Source organism: Sciurus vulgaris (genome assembly GCF_902686455.1).
Source record: "Sciurus vulgaris genome assembly, chromosome: 9".
Classification (NCBI taxonomy): Eukaryota; Metazoa; Chordata; class Mammalia; order Rodentia; family Sciuridae; genus Sciurus; species Sciurus vulgaris.
The window spans coordinates 21387941-21409224 of record NC_136469.1 but is presented as its reverse complement, the minus strand read 5'-3'; the positions used below and the strand labels follow the sequence as shown (position 1 = coordinate 21409224).

The following is a 21284-nucleotide window of genomic DNA, read 5'->3' as shown; positions in this document are numbered from 1 at the left end:
TAGTTTATTTTAGTTCATTCCAACCAATTCACAGAAGTAACCCACATATCCATCAAGAGTAATAGGGGTGAATAAATCATGGTATAGTCATGCAATAAATTAATATCTGACAAGGAAAATAAATGAAAAAGCTATAAGAAACAATGTTAGTAAATCACAAAAATGTTGGGTAAACAAAGTAAGACAAAGGGACATATACGATATTTATGTATTTTACGTGAAATCTCAAAGTTGTATGGGGGAAAGGCGCAAAAAGGTTGCTGACCAACGTGGGTTTCATCCACAGGTAGCAGTTTCATACTGGTGTTACTTTGTATGTATTCATCAAGCTGCATCTGAGCAACAACTTTTGCAGTCAGTTGACTCTCCTTTTCTCTGTTCTGCCATTTGATACTGACTTTGCATGTCTCCCAAGGGGTTTAGTGGCACCGTTTTAAAATCTCAGGTTGCATTTCAGTGTTTGAGCATTTGAACATCAGAAGCTTCACAGGAAAGGCAAACAGACAGTAACCATCCATGTGACTGGTCTTTCCTTGTGGAGGTTGGAAAGCAAAGGCATCCTTAAGACACACGTGGAGGCTCTGGGTTATGAGGAATGATACCATTGCTGAGTTCAGTGGCTAAAGTGCAAAGAGGAAGGTGACTGAGGGTGTGAGATGAGAAGCAAGGACAGGGCACTTGGACAGGGCCAGAATTGAAGCCAGGGAGGAAAAGCGTCCTGTACTCCAAGCACATGTTAGGAACCAGTTTGCTAGACATTTTGTTTTTATTGCTGCAAGATTTAAGCTGAGTCACTGTCAATAAAGAAAATGAGACAAGTGAAGAAGCTCCCATGGAAATGGTCAAATGCCTTTCTTTTTATAACTCCTCCGGCTGCTTTGGGAATTCATGGATTCTCAGAGAAACTTCTATTTTTTTTTTCCTGCTTTTTTCCCAGGAAGAAGTAGGCTGAGCATTAGCTGGTCTGCTAGAGTTATAGCATTTATTCTTGGGAGGTTTCAGAAAGTAAAATCTTCAGGGGAATATTTGCTGTAAGTTCAGATACTCCATCTATCCATTCAGTATTTAAAGGCAGTTCATTACCAACAAAGGGAAAAAGCAACCTGTGGAATGGAAGAGAATATTTGCAAACTGTATACCTGATAGGGGATTAGTATCCAAAAATAGAGAAAGAATTCACAACCCAACAGCAAAGCAAAAGTAAAACCCAAACCAAGCTAACCCCCAAACCCTTGAATTATCCAGTTTTAAAATAGGCAAAGGACCTGAAAAGATATGTGTTTAAAGATAGCACGCACATGGTCAACAGGCTATAGAAGGCGATCAACTTCACCAGTCTTCAGGGAGTGCAAATTAAAACCACACTGAGATATCTTTTTCTACAAAGATGGCTATGATCAAAAAGATAAAAGATAACAAGTGTTGGCGAGGATAGGTAGAAAAGGGAACTCTTACACATTGTCACAGGGAATGTGAGTGGGTAAAGCCAATATGGAGAACAGTACGAATGTTCCTCAAAAAGGTAGAAACAGAATTGTCATCTGATGTAGCAATTCCACTTCTGTGAATATATCTGAAGGAAACAAAATCTCAAGAAATCCACACTCTTGTGTTCATTGAAACATTAAATAATATATCCAAGATGTGGAAACAACTCGAGTATCTTTTGATGGATGAATGGATAAATAAGTTGTTGGGTATACACACACACACGAATATTATTCAATCATTAATGAAAAGAAAATTCTGTCATTTACACCAACATGGACAAACCTTTAGGGTATTATGCTAAGTGACATAATTCAAACAGAAAGACAAATACTGTATGACCTCATTTGTATGTACAATCGAAAAAAGTCAAACTCACAGAAACAGTAGAATTGGAATAGTGGTCGCCTAGGGCTGGAGGGGGAAATGGGGAAAATGTTGGTCAAAGGGCAAGACTTACAGTTATAAGATGCATAAGTTCTGGGGATCTGATGTCAACCTGGTGTCTACAGCTAACAATACTGCATGGCATATTTGAGCTTTATTAAAAGAGTCCATCTTAAATGTTCTTACTATCCTCCCCAACACACACACACACACACACACACACACACACACACTTAAAAGATATTTGTGGAGCTATGGTTAGGGTAAAAAAGCTTGTTTGTGATAATCATTTCGTAATGTATATGGATATCAAAATATGTTGTACATAGTAAATGTATTTATTCAATTTTATTTTCCAATTATACTGCAATAAAACTGGAAGAAAATAAAGGTACTGGACCACTGTAGAAATGCAATATGTACAAAACCAGAAAATAAACAAAAGCTAGGTGAATTTAGTTTTCTAATACAGACAAGTCCTTGCAGTTAACTTATGCATTTGAATTAGATGGTGTTTAGGTAGAAGCCTTCCTTCATGCATGTGAGAATCCTCAAGTGATGTAACATCATAAAATGTTTTGGACTTAGAGGTGTAGCTCAGTGGTAGAGCACTTGCCTAGCATGTGCAGGGCCCTGGGTTCAAACCTCAGCACCACATAAAAATAAATAAAATAAAGGTATTGTGTCCATTTACAATTTAAAAAATTTTAAAAATTTTAACCCATATCTTAACTGAGTTGCTGTTATTTTCCCTTTCTTCCTGATTTCTGCCAGTTAGAATTTGAGGAAGGATGGAAAGGAAAGGTCTGGTCCTTCAGCAAACTCTCCTCCATTTTGAGTGAGTGGATCCCCTCCCAGACCTCTGTGCTTGGGAACTGACTCCCTTAGGATCTTGTGAAATGCAGATTCCAACCAGGGGAAGGACCTCAGATTCTGCATTTCTAACAAGTTCCCAAGTGATTCCAGTGCTGCTAATCCAAGGTCTTCACTTTGAGGTGCAAGAACAGAGAGAACAGACAGGTGGGCCCAGCTAAGCAGATCAGACAAGTCCTTCACACCCCTGCTCAGCACCTGTGAGCAGGATGCACTGTAGTTGGGTTCTTTCAAGTCAGTCAGTGTTTCACAGACTCACACTGTGGTACATCTTGGTGGTTTTGGAAGTTTTTGAAGGACAAAAGAAAACATTGATTCTAGATACAAGTTTGTTATGAACTAAGAGTGAGACCCAGAACAATTAACTTACCCACCAATAGCTTTGGTTTTCTCAACGTTAAATGAAGGGATTAAATTACTTCTAAGTTTCTTTTTCACCCAACACCCTTTTGCTAATAAAAGATAGAACAACTGTAATGTGGATTTTCCTGATCCTGAAAGTGATCATATATTTTCTTTTTTTTTTTCTTTCATTTTTCTTACCAAATGTGATTTTCTTCCCCCACCCTTTAATTAGCTTAATTAGCTTAATTCACTTCCCAAAGTCATTGAGAAATATTTCTCTTTTGTTTTAAAAATAGCATTGAATACTTTTCTGTTTCATTGCTCTTTCCATTAATATTGATATGTCCATGAAGGCTACTAATCTAATTATTATTACAAAACCTCTACTAAATGTCTATTCATAATTACCCTCTTTCTGTTTTATTTTATAGGAGAACCAAGAATAAAGAGTCTCATTATGGTGTTGTAAATTTCTTTCTCTATTTTTGATAAAATCATCTGAGGTCCCTGAAACACAGTAATATAAGCACCGATTGCCATAATATATAGCTTTATTTTAAATAAGCTGTGAAATTAAAACAATGTAAAATAGCTGTCCTAAAGATTAGCTTTTTTTTTTTTTTTTTTTTTTTTTTAAGGAAACAGGACACTTAAAGAAATCTCTTCTTAATTGGGGCAGATTTTTAAAGTAAGATTTTTCCTGAGATTTTAGACTTTAATCTAGAATTCTTGGTTATGAGCCTATTTTTGGAACATGGGATGCTTTGCTAGCCTCAGGTTTCTTCTAACTTTGTGGGGGTACTTTTTAAAATACTGATGCATAACATGATTTGTGGCCTGTAAAGACCATAATTAGAGGTTCCAAAGATGGAGAAAATTTTAAAGCATTCAGTACAAACTGCCAGGGCATTTAACACTGACCCTGGAGCTTCCAGGTCACTTAACACTGACCCCAGAGTCAGATATGTCTTGAGACCAATTTTGGTTAGCCAGATTCTTAATGTGTGTGTGCATCTTTCCCATGACCAAAGTTTCCACTGATTTTTTAAAAAATTCCTCAGCAACTACTAGGGATCTGATTGAATAGATAGTGCTGGGCACCTCTTTTAGATGTTTAAATTCTGTTGAGTTTTAACCCAATTAAAATTATTTGGTTTAGAGACATGGTCTTACCTGTCCTCTGACATATCAAAGGTAAGTTTGTTTTCAAATTATTGACTGGAATACCATGGTAGGTTAAGTTCCTTCTGCAAGACACACCTGTGCTAGCTGCTCATGATAACCAGGATCTCAGTAGAATGAGGTACAGAATGTCTACCCTGTGCTGACTTCTCCACAGTGGTCCTATGGTGGTGTCCTGGAACCTGCTTGTATTAGCCCTGGAGACTTGATCCCCACATCTCTACCCATGGTCACTGATCTCAAGTTAGTATCATGGAATGGACCTGGGTGGGATATTTATACCACAGAGACTGGAAGTCACCATAAGTGACAGCTGTCTCCCACCCGTCTCCATCCTCTGAGAGCCGAATTGTCAAACATTTACCTGTATACCACTGTCCTTAAAGGCAAAATCCCATTTGGCATGGTTGCATTAAATCCCTTGAACTTTCTTACCTCTGGTTTCAGCTAGTCAGTGCAAATAAGGAGCTCTCTTAGCTGAGAGTATTTTAAAGTTTCTTTTTCTGACAGCATCACAGAAAAATTCATCTTAAGAAGTGGAAAAGATGAAAGTACAGCTTTTGATAGGATGAATTTATGACAGTGCTTCTTGTTTCTCTCCTGAGTGGACATTGTTTAGTGCTCTTAGTTTTAAAACAGTTCCTTCTAAAATGCCTGAACCTGTTAGCCCCAACTTAGCCAGCAACTAAGCATTGAGGCAGCAAGAATACTGAGAATAAATTCACTTTAGGCACAAAACATGCATTATAAATGACAAAGGTACTCCAATGTTAAGAATTTTAAATGTAAGGATTCTGGTTTCAGAGTTTTCTTGAGATATTGAAGTCCTTAAATATAAAAGAAGATATATTCTTTAGGTTTTTGGAATGGTTTGGGGTAGCAGGAACATTTTGGCATTGGTTGAATAATTGCAACTTAGTGGAATTGAACGGTTTCACAGCACGTGCCTGTGTGCACACACGCATTCCTGGATCTGACTTCCAGTTACCCTGTAAAACATGCAGAAAAAAACACTGATTATAAAATAAAAGAAGCATTTCACAGGCCTCTTCTGGTCTAGCACAGATGAAGAGTGTTTCATAATTCTAACATTCAAAATCCAGAGATGGATTTGAATCCAGGTCCAGTGATATGCAAAATGGTGCCCACATGGAAGATGCTTTTTAGAAGTCCCCATGAATAGGCCTCTTGGTGCTAGAAATAAGTGGTTTCTTTAAAAATTAAAGGTGCTCTTCTTCCTTCTCGTATTCTCTGCATGCATCATTGTTTGCCAGTCATGGGTCTTTGAAGTCCAAATACAAAAAGTAACAATGAAGATATTTTCTATGTAGTACTGTCAGAGGAGCCTGCCAGAAGAGATAAGTCCATTCATAAATAATCTTATTCATTGGCTTTCGTTAATAATTATGATCATTATTATCACTCAGTGTATACATGTTTCTTAGTGCTTTCAGGTCCCTCATGCTCTGAGTTAGCAAGCTTCTTTGAAATATCCTATTTTAAGGGCTGTGCTATTTCTAAACATTCACAATGTAAATAGGGAATGAATAGTTCAACATTTATTAGCCAGCATTAGATTGATATAAATAATTTTTAACCCACAAATATCTGTGTGACCAGTCGTGCATTATTATCCTTATAGATGAATGCAATTATACTTACAGGAAATTTATGTATTCACTGTGTTTTTCTGTCAGTATCAAAGTGCTTTCTATAAATATTTTGAAATAAATGAACTCAAGGGAACTCAATGATTATTCCTCTAAAACCTATATACCTGGCTTTATCTTGACTCTAAAAAAAAAGTAGAGTTATGGGGATAAAAACTCTAATTTGTAAATGGCTCCTATTGCTTCTCCTTCCGCTCTTGACCTCTTACCGTCTGTTCTCCACATATTGGATGCTATTTTTAAAGCATGAAAATGATCACACCACTTCTTGGCTCAAAACCCTGCGAGAGTTTTCTATTGTAATTATAATATGAACCTGTGTTACTGGAACCCTGCCTTTCTTTGACCCTGCTTCCTACTTCTTTCCTCTCATTTTCTTTGATTTTTTTAGCCACTTTGGCCTCAGGCCTTTGCATTTGATGTTACCTTGGCCTGAAACATTCTTCCTTCTTTTCTCTCTCTGGCTCTTCCTCATTATGCAGGTTTTAATCAAGTCACCTGCTTAGAGAAAACCTGCACCATAGAAGAAGTACCTGGCAACTATTTACATTTTTTGCCATTACTCTATTTCACTATTTTCCTACTGTGTTAGAAAGCTTTTCATGACTGTGACCAAAATACCTGACAAGAACAACCTAGAGGAGAGAAAGTTTAATCTGGTTCACAGTTTCAGAGGTTCGGTCCATGGCGGGCCCGCTCGTTGCTCTAGGCCTGAGATCGTGATGGAGGAAGGGTGTGGTGGAGGAAAGCTGCTCAGCATGTGGCACCTGGGTAGCGTTGACAGTGAGCACCAGGAGGCAGGGACAGACAGTTCAAGGACACATCCCAGTGACCTTTCTCCAGTCATGCCTCACCTGCCTACAGGTACCACCCAGTAGTCCCTTCAAAGTATTAATTCATCAAATGGATTAATCCACTGATGGGGTTACAGCTCTCATAATTTAGTCATTTCACCTCTGTCCATTCCTATCTTGCCTAACGTGAGCTTTTGGGAGGACATGGAAGATCCAAACCATTACACCTTTTTTACCCATCTTGATATTTCCTGTCTCTTCCTGATGCTAGGATGTGGTCCGTGCAATGACCCTTCCTTGTTCACAACTATGTCCCTTGCATTGAAAGTGAAAGACCAGCCCGTGCAGAGGCTGGCACAGACCTTTTGTATTCCAGGGTGACCAGACTATCAGGTGCCTCAGTAAGCATCACGTCTGCCATTGATGGAGAGGCTGAAGCACAAACCTTCTTTAAAAAAGGTAAAATTGATCCAATATTGAGACCCGCTTGTAGCAGTGTTTCTCTAATGTAAAGGATCTCAGGACCCTTTTACAATCTTCAAACATACTGAGAATCTTGAAGGGCTTTTATTTACATTGAGTGACTCTGGATATTTCCTGTATTAGAAATTAAAACTCAGAAAATGTAAAAATTATTTATTCATTAATATGAAATCACAAATAAGAAACCTGTCATATTAAATAATACATGTATTTGAAAATCATGTTTCAGAAAACCAAAAACATTTACTGAGATTGCGATTGTCTTAGTTTTGAAATGTCTTTCATGCCTGACCAATAGGGGAAACCTGCCTTGTGACATCTAGTCTGCTTCTGTATGCAGTCATTTGTGGTATCACATATCTTGTAACCTCTGGAAAACTCCACTATACCCTCCTGAAAGAATGAGAGTCTAAAAGAAAATTGTCATTCAAGTATTATTATGAAAATAGTTTTGACCTTCCAAATCCCTCACTTGGATCACACTTGAGAACTGAAGACTGAGGGTTTGAATAGATATGAGCTGCAGGCATCTTGCAACCAGATGCTGTCCCCATGGCCACCAGCACTCAGTGTGCACCTGGATTATTACAGGAAAGGAACCCTCACCCTACTGAAATTCTTTGAAAAATTCAAATATACTCTTCCTGTGAAGACATTGTTGCATATTCTTATTAGCTTCCAGGAAAGAGCCACAACCTTGAATGTAACATCTTTAAGGTGACACTGAGTGAAGAAGTAGACTGTGGCCACCATGGTAAGGTGTTTCCTTGAAAAAAGAAATGGCCCTCATCCCTATCTGGGGTGCTGCTAGGCCCTCGTGATACCCTCTGTTGCAGGGAAACTGGGTGCTTTGTTGCAACTCGTGCCTTTGGTGTAGTGGGCTGCTACTGTTATTTATTCCCACGTTCAATGACACAGCAGAGGGTCTAAAAGCACTGGTTAGCAAAAACAGCAGATTCAAGTTGAAATACTAGCTCCACTGCTTATTACCAGCCACACAACCTGGGGAGAAACTTAGGTTTGAGTTTGTTCTTACAAGTTGAACGTTACTTGAAGTTCGAGCCTCAGTTTTCTCCCAAGGTTGTTCTGCAGATGAAATTGAACAAGGAAGCAGTACAAGAAAATTCTGTGTGATTAGGAATCCTCCAGTTAAAGGAATGGATACAAGTAGCTCAATGGCATCAGTATTAAAAAACTCCAGATGATTCTAGTGTACCGCCAACGTTGAGAATCACTTATCAAGCCATGGGATAAAATTCCACAGAAGAAGCAACTATTGTGATGGTAGAATAGAGTCCTGTGGTGGCTCTCCCATTTGTGCCCGGAGGTAAGCACAGTACTTCTCTGGGTAGCTACACCAATAGCTTCTCCACTTCATGCTCACCCACATACGCCGCACCCCAATTCCAGGAAAAAAACATACTTTGTTAAGTTAATATCATTTAAATCAATTGATCATTGTGCAGAACTTCATGATCCTTTGACAAGAATAACTCAAGTCCAGGTTGTACATGATCCATCTTCAAATACTTCAGCAATATCACAGTAGTTTTGAAGCTACCTAGAAATTATTTAGCCTCATATCAGTGGGACTAATGATTTCCAAGGAGCAACAGATTGATAGACATGTGCTTGTGTTGATATTGCTGTTCTCTGTCTAATGGCTTGTTCATTAACTCATGGCTGTGGTCTTAATTGGGGGCTGTTAATACATAAGATGGTGATTTTGAGTCTGGCAGTGTGATGAATTGTGTCTGTTTCTATTCCCTGAGGCTAATAGATTTTTGGTTTTTAAAACTCTCATTAAGCAACCCTAGGGAAGACAATTAAAGTCACCATTAGTCTGGGTTCAGAAGTGGCATACTGCCATGCTAGGGGCACAGCCTTCAGCAGCAGACCTAGTGTCAAATCTGCAACTTGCTCATGAAGTAACCTTGAACAAGTTACTCTGACCTTCTGAAACCCAGTGTTCTCTTCTGTGAAATGGCAAATCAATAACATAACACAGAACTATCAGAATTAAATTAGATAATACAAGTAAAATAATTAACATACGAGGCCCTGAAATAATTTAACCAAAGCTAAAGTCAGTTATTGTCATTTTCTTTGCACTTGTTATCGTTATTTACCAACTATAAGCTTCCCATTATTTCTCTTGAGGGTAGGATGTTTTTAGAATAGTCTAGATTCCACTGAGGTCTAGTGCTCTGGATGAGGAATCAACCTACTGATCCTCCTTCCACTTTTCCAAATGATGGTACAATGATATTTGCATGTTAACGTGGTGGAAGGAGGAGAGGAAGGGAGATAAAGGCAGTTGTCAAGGTGTGACCTCATAATATTCTACTGTTGTAGAGTACTTGGGATTTGAATTGAGTTCTCTCTATATTTCATATATTGATAATATCCACATAATTATCTCTCAGCTTCTCATCACTACATAAGTCCCTGAGAAAATCGAGTTATAAAGAGAAAAGGTTCATTTTTGGCTCATTGATTTCGAGGTCTGAGTCCATGATTGGTTGGTCCCCTTGCTGTGGCTGAGGCTGCATGTCATGGCGGGAGCATATAGCATAGCAAAACTGTTCCCTCATGGCCAGGAAGTAAAAAAGAGGAACAAGAGAGGCTGGGGTTCTACTCCCCCTTCAAGGCACACCCCCAATAAGCTCTAAAGACTTCCCATGTAGTAGGGCTTCTGCCACTTCTCACTAGCACTAAGAGGGGAACCAAGCTACATGGGCCTTTAAGGGACACGTCAGATTCAAACTGTTGCAGAGACGGTGTCTTCCACTTACACAGAACAGATACTTAGCAAGTTGTCTACTGTTCTCTTATGTGCCTGGAAAGCACATTCTTAGCTTGTATTTTTGCAACATATGGTGTGCCATTGTTCTTTATTTATGTTTTGAAAAGATCTGAGCATATCTTAACATTTAAAGAAAATCTTTGTCTTAAATGATACAGCTCTTTAGAGGATTGTCCTTTGTGCTTTCGTAAATGTGTGGGACAGGACTTGGCTTATAGGTAGAGTGCAGGAAAGCTGATGGGTTCTGGATGATGCTTGCTTTCCTCATCTTGTGCTTCTTTTGGAAAGGTTCGGGAGTAAGCAGTATGGAGTGTAGGAGAACTGGCTCTTAGAACACAGGACTTCCTTCTGACTCATGAAAACGCAACCTCAGTCTTGTCATCTCTTATTTTTAGCAGAACCTGGATCTTTCAGGAAGGAAATACCTACAGATATTTTTGTTGTTCTGGGTTTTTCCCCTGCCTTCAACAGATCCTGTAATCTTGGAAAGGGAAATTGAATAAAATGTGGGTAGCGGCAGGGATGCTCGGAATGATGGGACTCTGGAGCCACATTTGCAGTCACCATTAACCTAAAGAACCACATGACTCCTGTATGACCGGTGGAATTTAGTATAATGGTGTATTCACAGACAGAAATTAGAACTCTTAAAGAGACACCAATTAACATAAAGGGGCCCATGTGACTAGAGAGCTGTAGTGTGAAAATCGCTGCCTTAGATGGAAAACACTGAGATGAGATGCATCCAAACCAAAACCGTGCTTAAATCTGCCTGAACTATTATTTCTTTTTATGTTGGAAGTCTATAGAATGTTCTGTGTACAAAATTTGGCATAGTGTGCGTTGACATTTGAAAGATGATCACATTTACCTAGTCGAGTCTAAGACAGCACATCATCCTTCTGGCTGGTGTTTAGGCTTCAGACTAAAAGCTGTTTATCAAGAGAACCACTTATAGATATGCATTTGTAACTGTTTTACCAAAGACTTAAAAGACAGACTAAGGCATAATGGCATTTTCCCCCTTTCCAGTCATACTTATCTGTGCTCTTTTGAATATCTTTTTTCATCCCTTAGACACGTTTGGAAGATTCCTTAGCTTCCCTATAATAACTTTTGGATATTAAAAAGTTCAGGGACTGGGGGCATAGCTCAGTGATGGAGCATAGGATTAGCATCCATGAGGCCTGGGGTTCAATCCCTGGTACCAAAAACACATATGTGTGTGTTCATGGTGGGGTGAGACAACACTCAGAAAAAAGCCAGACAGATTACACACATGTGAATGCCTCATTAAGCTGTGGAAGCAGAGACGACCAGAATAAGCTTCTAGAGGAAAGAGGACCTTTCAGTGTTGAGCTATGAAGAGCAGTGATTTTTCATCGAGGGACCTATTCTAACTTTGAGAGTGAGCAGAGGCATAGGCCATGGAGAAGAGGGCTACTTCTGATTGGAATAAGAGAGATCAGCAAAGCTTTCAGCAGTGGTGTTGGATGAAGACAGAAATGGAGACTTCCTTCAGAAGCAGTCCTTTTTCTTAGAAGAAGCTTGCTGAATTCTCATGCTTTGCAAGAGTTTCAAGTACTAGGCAAAGACTTATAAAAAGCAGAGTGAACCTCCCACAGTTTCACAATGCTTAGGAAAAGAGGAAGAAAAAAAGGGGGGAAAACAAAAAAAAGAACAGGCAAGAGAGGAAGCCCTGGAGTTGACACCGAAGGATTAAAAACTATTTCTCACCTGGTGGCCTTCTCACACTCTCCCTGGAGCTAGAAGTCTTAAGATCAAAGAGAAGGAAAGAGCTGGCAGAGAACTCCTTACAGATTCCCATTTGCGTGTATAGCCAGAATGACAAATTTGGAGTCCAAAGCAGGCTCAGACTCCTAGCTGGGTTTCCTCTACAGTCTTTTGACAGATTTGGAGGCTCTGTTTAGGGCACAATGCTAAAGAGCTACACTGAAACCTCTGAGAATCGCCTGTGTTCTTTCAGGGATGAAAATCTATGTCCATACCTGCTCTTAGTTAAAATCTGGAAGGCCACGCTGCACAAGAACAAGCATCTTCCCCAGGGCTGTGCATGAAACATGCCTCAGAATGGGAATTTAAATAGAAATTAATTTTCTTGCAGTTCTGGAGCCTGGGGAGTTCAAGGTCAAGGTATAGGTGCTCCCTCCTTGTCTTGCAGACGGCCATCCTCTTGCTGCCTCTTCCCATGGTCTTTCCTCTGTCCGTGAGCTCTCCTGGTGTTTCTTGTTATTGTAAGAAAATCAGTCCTATTGGATTAGGGCTCTACTTTAAAAGCCTCATTTAACTTGATCACCTCACTCAGAACCTTTCTCCAAATTGTCAGATTCTGAGGTACTAGGGCTTCAACCTGTAAATTTGGGGGAAACAATTCAGCCCAGGATACTGAGTCTTAATAAAATTCCAACCCAACTCTGTCACAGCTCAATCTCTGACTTGATTAAAGAGTACAATCCTCCCACCCTGCCTGGCAGACATTTGCTCGTAAAGGAAGATTTCACCTCTGTGCTGGTAGACATCATCGGGAGCTTTTACAGTTGTCAGTCATTAAAAAATACAAAACAAACAAACAACATGCTAAATGCCTTCATAACCAACTGCATTCCTTGTTTCAGGCATGCTTGTATACTAATGATCATCTCCCATTCTCATCTATAACCCATTTCATTCATGCACATTCTTCTTAACCCAAGCTTTTCAAACTTTTGTGTGAGAATGACTTGGGAACCTTTTAAACTGAGGACTCTGATTTGGCCTGGCTGAGGTAAGCCTGAGCTTCTGCATCTCCAACAGGCTTCTACAGAGTGGTCTTGAGACAACCCTCCCAACAGCTGCAGACCAGCAGGCGATGGATGAGAATGCACACTCAGGTTTAAGAAATGTTGCCTAAAATCATCCCAAACCCCTTCCAGCTCTGAGATCCTGTGAACGCCTTTGTCTGTCTTTTAAAAATAGAGCATAATTTATGGCTTAATCACTGCACAACACATTTTTTGAGATTTTTTTTTCCCTTAGGATTTAGAGCTAGTTTTACAGCATTCACACGCACACAAAATCTCACACATTTACAGCAGTGATTCTTTACATGAACTTTGGCCGTACATTGGAATTAAGTAAAGAGCGAGCTTATACGATACTAAAGGCTGGAGCCTACCATCATGTATTTTGATTGAAATATAATAGGCTATGCCTTGTGAATAGACATTAAAAAAATAACCACACAAAAAACACATTCGAGCTGATTCTAACATATTGCTGAGTTAATGTGACGGCATAGATCTTGAATTGAAGGCCCGTGTGTGGAAGGCCTAGTTCCATGCCATAGTGCTATTGGGAGCTGGTGGAACCTTTAGAAGGTGGAACTTAGTGGAAGGAAATGAGGTCAATGATTGTATGCCCTGGAAGGGAATGTTGGGAAGTACTGGGACCCCAGCCCCTTCCTTTCTGCTTCACAGCCACCATGAAGTGAGTAGGCCTTCGCTGCCATGTGCTCCTGCCATGCTGTACCTTGCTGCTACAGGGCCAAAGCAAGAGGACCAAGAACCCTGCACTGAAGCCTCTGAGCCAAAATCCTTCAAAACTGATTGTCTCAGGTATTTTGTCACAGTCAACAAAAAAATCCAACTCTTTTAGAGTAGCACTTCTAAAATTATTTTCACTTAAATCATAGGAGACCTGCTTTGATCCATCCACCTCATTGACTAGCCACGTTTTTGGCAAATGTCAGTACATACAAATAATAGCCGACCTGTAAAAGAACCAGGATCTACTCATTGTTGATATTTGAGTGAATCTTTCTCAGGAATTTCTTTTAGTAATTTAGAGCTAGGTAGTCGCTGCTCCATATAGACTGGCAAGATGATTTGCATTTCTCCACAGTCCTCTCCAGTTCCTGTTGTGTCTTATACCCAGCCTACCTCTTCCATTAATGGCCTAGAGCCCTTGGGAATGTTAGTTTGCACACTACATCTAAAATACTGATTTGTGAGATAGAAGCTAGACGTAAAATGTTCAAGAAGAAATTTTAAATGTACCTCCCAGGGATATTGCAGATAAAATTTTTATATCACATAGGACTTAGGTTGTGGCTCAGTGGTAGAATGCTTGCCTAGCATGTGTGAGGCACTGGGTTCGGTTCTCGGAACCACATATAAATAATAAAATAAAGATCTAACAACATTTAAAAAAAATTAAACGATTTTTATATCACATAGGTGCTTTTTCTAGGTTTACTCTAAGATGCCTTCTATCTCTAACATTCTGTGTATAAGTCATGCAGGTTTGCTTATATGACATTCTTTCCATCCAAGATAGAAATTAAACAATTTCCAAATCATTTTCTAAGACTCACTGATAACTTGTAGAACATTGAAGATTCTTAGCAATTATTACTAGAAGTTTCAACTCTCACCACATCATTATTGTCTGAGGACAACAAGCAAAACAAAACAAAGCAAACAACAATAAAAACAACAAGAAAACCTTTTGTCTTCTTAATTCTTTAATTTCTGAGGTTGCCAATGTTTATAATGGTGTCTGAGTCATAAGAAGTGCTTAATATATGTTTGTGAGCTTAAAATAGTGAGTTACGATTGAATATGAGCTCTTTTGCTTTATTTCCTCTTGACTATAAACTGAATTGGAAATTCCATTTAAAACAAATGAGAGGCCTAAATCATGCTGGCTGCTGAAACAAATGTAAACATCCAGAACAGTGTCTTAGCGAAATGTATTTATTTCTCAATCCCTGTGGTAGTCAGAATCTTAAAATGGTCCCTGAGACTGCCACCCCCTGGCGTACCTGGCAGCGTGATCCCCATGACCATGGTATTAATGGCATTTACCCCCATGATTGGGTCTTGTTATAAGGCCCAGTTGACTTACAAAAGAGAGATCGTCTCTCCTGGAACTTGAGAGTAGAACGGTGGTTACGAGACGGGGAGGAAAGTGGAAGGAAAGATGGTGAAAGGTTGGTCAATGGAAACAAGTTACAGTGGGAGAGAAGCAGGCAGTGCTAGTGTGCTATAGCACAGTGCGGTGATGGTAGTTAATGATTATGTACTATATCAACAAACTAGAAGGAAAGCATGTGGAATGTTTTCAGTGTTGATAATATACATTATAAATGATAAATGTTTGAGAAGATGGGTATGTTAAACTTGATTTTAAACATTGTGGATGACCAGGGATTCAGCTGAGAGGTAGGGCACTTGCCCAGCATGCATGAGGCCCCGGGGTCAATTCCCAGCACCACCAATAAATACATAAATAAATAAAAAAACATGCAACGTCTAGGTGTTTGTCACATGGTACCCCACTTGTACAATTTTATGTTTTTATGTTTGGGTTGAAAAATAAATTAAAAAGAAAAAAGAGAGATCCTGAGGCAAGGTTGAATGACTCAGGTAAGCCTTTTAAAGGAAAGGATTCTTCCTGCAGACTGAGATCTGAAGTGCAAGGGTTTGATGCAAGGGAAATTCTCTCTTGCTGGATTTAAAGGTGGAGGAGGCCACACCCCAGCATCCCTACCTTGTGGCCCCTAGCAGTTCAAAGTGGCCCAGCAGGCAGCCATCAAGAAAAAGAGAACCTTCTAGATTTGCAAGAAACTGGAGTCTAATAACAGCCAGAGGGAACCTGGAAGCAAATCTTTCCCTAGCAAGTTCTCCAATCAGGACACAGCCATCTGGCATCTTGATTTCAGCCTTGTGGGACTTTCATGGAGAGCCAGCCATACCATGCCTGCTTCTGATCCACAAAACTGAGCCAATAAATGGATGTCGTTTTAAGCAGTGGGCTGCTATCCACCATAGTAAACCAGTACAGTAGTTTAATTGTCTAATATTGCTAGTAGTCATTGCCAGATGACTTTCTTTCATGTGGTCATTTGGAGACCCAGTTGCAGCTCTGTCATTGCCCAAGAATTGGACCCCTCTACTTCTCACCATTAGGAAGAGAAAGAGACAGTGTAGAGAGCATACTATATCTACTTCTGGAAATTCCTGGGTGTAGCAAATATCACTTATATATATACTTTATTGGTATGAATGAGTTATAGGACTGTGCCAGGGTAAAAGGGGTCCTGAAATACATAATCTCAACTAAACAGCTTCCTTCCAGAAAAATTCATACTGGGGAAGGAAGCTAAATATTTCAGTCAGGTTTTCATGTGTTCAAATATGAATGTAGATCTGTGTCTTATCCAGGTGAATGTGATGATAATCATATATTTGAATTTGAGATACATCGACAATTGAAATTTATATGGGGTGGAGACAAATGTGTTTTGATGTTGCATTCATTTTCAGAGATACTCTCAGATGTGACAATACTCTGGGCAGAGACCTGGGTGCTCTCCCTGCTCAGGAGTGTCCCTCTGGAATAAGCCACCCTTCCCTCTGCCTTCCTGCTGAGTCTTTCTAGGGTAGGCTGCTTCATACTCACCCCCATTAGGTCATGAAGCTGCATATGCTCCAGGCACTGCCACCCTGATGTGCTGATTCATGGCCATGTGACCCTCTCCTTCTCTGGATTTGGATCCCCAATAAAGCTCTAGCATTTCCTGCAGCCACATTCTTGCCTACTTACCCATGAAATCCATAGCAGTGTTCACCTTAGCCCAGTAGAGCCACGTTTCTAGCAAGATTGACTAGTTTAAGGAATGTTTAAGTGTTGTCCACCTGCCAGAGTCGTAGCCCAAGCTTGCTTGGGAGCAGTTAAGGTCAGTGAAATAGACTCCAAGCTGTTGATGGGAGACTGTGTGTAACTCACATGTACTATCTGGCTTTGTCTTGTTTTGTTTTCAGGGTGAATTTGGTTAGTAGAATTTTGAACATCTGAGGCTTATAGAGAAGCAAATTAGTTTGTTTCTTATGAACTTAAGGCACAGTCAAGATGGAATGCATAACAAGATCTCCTACAGGGTCATTCCTATTAACTGCTCTGCCTTGCTGAAGCAGAGCAGTGAACAGCAGTGTGATATCAACATCAAGACCAAAGGATGCTGCAAGAGCTTTTGGTTGTCAGTCAGGCAGACATTCTTCTGTTCCAAGAAAAGACAGGAGGGATATGGTGCAGACAGACAGGGAACTTCTGATGAGACCAAAAAAGGGAAAATGAATTCCTGAGGAAGGCCAGTAATTCTCAGGAGGCATGACATTGTCAGTGAACCAGAATATTCCAAATATTATTATTCTCTGCCATGAGAACCATCGCTTCACCCCTTCCTGGTCAAGAGGCCCCATCTAACTTTCTTCAGAGTTTAGTGTTTTTCGGTGACATGTTCCCCCCCTGCTCCCTACTGCCCATCCCTCCCCAACTTCCCTCCTCTTCCTTCCCTTCCTCCTTTCTTTTCTCTCTTCCCTCCTCCTCACTCCGTCTCCTCCTCTGTCACTGCCTGCTGCCTTCTCTCTCTGGGTCTGGTACTGTTCTGAGGACTGAAAAAGATGTAAGAGAACAAGGTTATAGGGTCTGTTATTAATCCCCCATTGAAGAACTGACCTGAAGACAGAAAGGCAACTGGCCTACAGAGGGTGCATAACTCTCCCAAGGAGACGGGTGTGATTCAAGGGAAGCTGCTCATATCATTCTTTTATCCAGCACCTTCCCTAATTTCCTGTTGCATCAAATAAATAAATGGAATGAAGCCCCAAATCTATAACACAATAGGGAACCTTCTACAGCACATGAACCCCCCGCCCCCATTCCCCTGAGTATGTTTAGCTTGTCACTTCCTCACAAGTCCCTATTGCATCACCAGAATAGGCACACTTTTCTGAACACCACTGGACTTTGGCAACTCCATGGCTCATGCCTGCTAAGTGGCTTCTTGCTTTATTGTATCCTTCCTTGACTAAACCTCCAACTCACCTTCAAAACTCAGACCACCTCTCCTGTGGAGCTTTTATATCACTGACAGGCTGAATTACTCTTCTCTTCAAATGCCCAGAGCAAATGCCCTTATCTCCATTAGAGTACTCACTATCTTGTACTGGATTGATTTACTTTTATCCCATCCACTAGACTCTCTAGGCCCAAAGACCCTGGGCCCAAAGACCTGGTTTGCATTCACTGAAGCAAGGGGTAGATTTTACATAAACAAAAAAAATCAGTGATGTGTAACCTATGTACCAAAATATAAGTAGTACTAACTTAAATATAAAAGTTTTAGAGCTGTACATATTTAACTGGTTTAAATAAATGTTTATATGAAAATTTAAAAAATTTGGAATTGGTTTCCAAAATTTTATCTTTCAATTCTATGTCAGGAGCTTGACTGGTGATTTAAATGTTCTTCCTTATAGGAAAATGTGAAAAACTTGTACTCATGCTTCTGCTATGTAAATTGAAGAAGTAGTTCATTTTCTCTTTTTCCCCTTCACACATAAAAACATACTCAGAACATGCCAAACTTGTCCATGAATTAGAATTTGTTTTTATGTGTATGAATCTTCTTTTTTTCCCCCTATGATCTAATCATATTTATAAGGAATGATAAAATTCATATAAGCATTTTATGGTCCCTGTTGGCATTGTCAATATTATTCTACCTTTGTCTATCATTAATCACAGCTTAGTACACACATATTAACACACATACATAATCCAGATACTTCATATTATTTGATATATATTGAACCTGAATTTTTGACTTTTTGAATTTTATTAGTAAATTCAAGCATACTGCTATGGAAAGTGATTTAAAAAATAATGTACGTATGCATGTGTGTGTTATGTTACATATGTGCATTTATTCACTACATATATAGTTCATTTTACCATATTAGAGTTATATATGTATATGTATTATATGTACATATATGCATATATATGTATATGTATGTGTATATATATTATATATATAATTATATATATAATTTTATATATATATATATATATATCTACATGGGCATGCACGCCGTATATAGAGTTGCTGTATTCACATGCACTCTGTAGTCCATACAACCCACTACTCATATAGTTCTCTTCTGCTCCCAGACCAGCCGATGACTTTCAGATAATGAGACTGAACAGTACACCTGGGTAAAGAATGTGACGGCAGCTACTCAGCTAACTGCAAATGCTCCTGGCAAGCCAGTGCTCTATCACACAATTCTAAGTCAAGTGCATTCTATAAATTGTGTTGTTTACTCTGTTGGGATCTCTCCTGTCATTTATTTGGTGCTCTGGTGAACAGTTTGGAGCCATAATGACTGACAAATCGTGCAAGCAATAGTGCTTGATCTGTCATAAAGAAACTAAAGCCGAGTGTTCAACTGAAAATGGAGAGGCACATTTTGCCCTGGCTTGCACCATTTTTTTTAAGGAAATGGAAACTGTTTTAAAGATCAGCAGGCCTTTAGTATATGAGTCAAGACTTTTGACATTGTTAGAGGTATTAAAAGCATTCCTGCATCCTGACCTGGTGTGGTCAAGTGTGTCAGAACTTAAGGGATTTGAGGGGAAGTATGATTTGAAGTGCTGTACCTCCAAAGGGATTTCATTAAAGTGACCCCTAAAATACTGATCCATGGAATCCTTCTGTGTGCTGCTCCCCATCCCTCTCTGCAGATCCCTGCTCCCCAGTGCAACAGGCTGAGCTCATATAGTGCTCTGTGGTCATTCAATTGGTTTATCTTATCTTCAAATGAAGTCATCCTAGATATAAATTTTATGTTTTTTTTTCTTTCTTTGACTATCTTTTTCTGAAGTAAGAAGATAAAGATGATCATGACTTTTTTATTTTCCATTTGAAACATTTTTTTTTAAGAGAGCCCTAGACTCAATAGCTGCACACTAAATTCAGAAAATCTGGGGGCAGGGAGGAGCAGCAATATTTTGCAAAGGTCTCCAGGTGATTCCAGTGTACAGCCAAGACTGAGAATTGCCACTCAGTAGAAGATATATGTCCTCTCATTATTCAAGGGGTTGACATTTCACATGGAATGCTGATATCAAAACCTCCCCCAGATGACTGGTTATTCAATCCTGTTCCCCCTTCCCCATGTGAGAATTATTTTCAGATGAGTTCCGACGGCAGTGTCTGATTATTTGACCCAGGATGGGGTATCCTATAAGGAGCATGGGTTCTGGAACACATTCAAAGAACATTTGTGGAGCATGCGTGGAATTACTTTCTCTACACCAACTCTCTTTCCTTTGACTGATGAACGAAGCTTGCTTTTGGAAGAGATTACAGGCAATTCTCCTAAATCCTGGATCTAACTATATTTGACAAGGAGGCAATGGGGCAAGGATCTGTCCACTTAGGAAAATCAGGAAGTTTAAAAACTATAAAAGGACAGCTGTATTGCACTGCATTGGGAATTGAGTGCAGGCACCTTCAGTAATGATTAACCAGAGTCTGAATTGACACCAGAAGAAGGAAATTGAAATCCAGCACCTGTATGAAGCTTCTGCACTAGTTTCTACTCCAAAGTCATGTAGAAAATATTTGTTTTTCTCCATAGGTTCGAACCAGTGTCCTACCTGAACAGAAAGATTCCCCACCAGAAGTTGGGGTAAGTGTTTCTTATATTTCCAAAAGGTGCACACATGGTTTGTTAGTTAATCATTTGAATTTTCTCTGGCCTCCTGCCTGGTAGCTGAGGAGTGAAATTGAGTTGAATTAGCAGGGTGTGACCATTCAAAGAGGCACTGTAACATATTTTTTGAATGGCGTGGAAATCATTCTTTGTTTCCTGAAAATCATCCTCAAATAAATATATGTAGTTCAGCTGGCTAGAGGTCAGCACAGAGATCGCTCTGCAGGTAGCTGAAATGAAATTCGTAGCCAATATTCCTGGACCATCAGGAGACTAGGGGAATTACAGTTGTGAGGTACACCTCCATAGGAAGAGGACAGCTTTGGGACTTTGTTGTTTTCTGCTTCCTGCCACTTAGACATGTAAGGCAGGTCAAAAGAGGGATGACCTTTGATGTTCAGTCCAGTGTTGGCAAACTCTGCTGAGATTTTCCTGCTGCTTCTGGACCAATGTATCTCCAGCCTTCAGATTTAGGAAAAGCAAGAGGATAGCAGATGCTTTCGGCTTAGACAAGGCTAAAGTTGGAGATGACAGCTCCTGACAAGATACAACTCAGCAGGCTGATTCCCTGCAACCTGTGCATTCAGAGAGGAGAAAAAAAGTCCAGAAGAAAGTTGAGTCTCGGAGGCCCTGGGCCTGAGCCAGCTGAAAGGCCTATTTTAAATCCTATAAGCACTTGACAACTTTCTCCCAG

The 21284-nt window shown here is 39.8% G+C and overlaps 1 protein-coding gene across 8 annotated transcripts in view; it reads left to right on the top strand.

Moving 5' to 3' along the window:
- The window catches only part of INPP4B (inositol polyphosphate-4-phosphatase type II B), a 781666-nt gene that overhangs the window by 502837 nt on the left and 257545 nt on the right, over window positions 1-21284 (top strand). For 7 of the 8 annotated variants that reach the window (XM_079154820.1, XM_079154817.1, XM_079154816.1 and 4 more), the window contains one exon: window positions 20516-20566. The exons of the other annotated variant lie outside the window; for it this stretch is intronic. In XM_079154820.1, the coding sequence (XP_079010946.1) occupies window positions 20516-20566 (51 nt within the window). The remainder of the gene's footprint in view (window positions 1-20515; window positions 20567-21284) is intronic. 8 annotated transcript variants of the gene reach the window in all.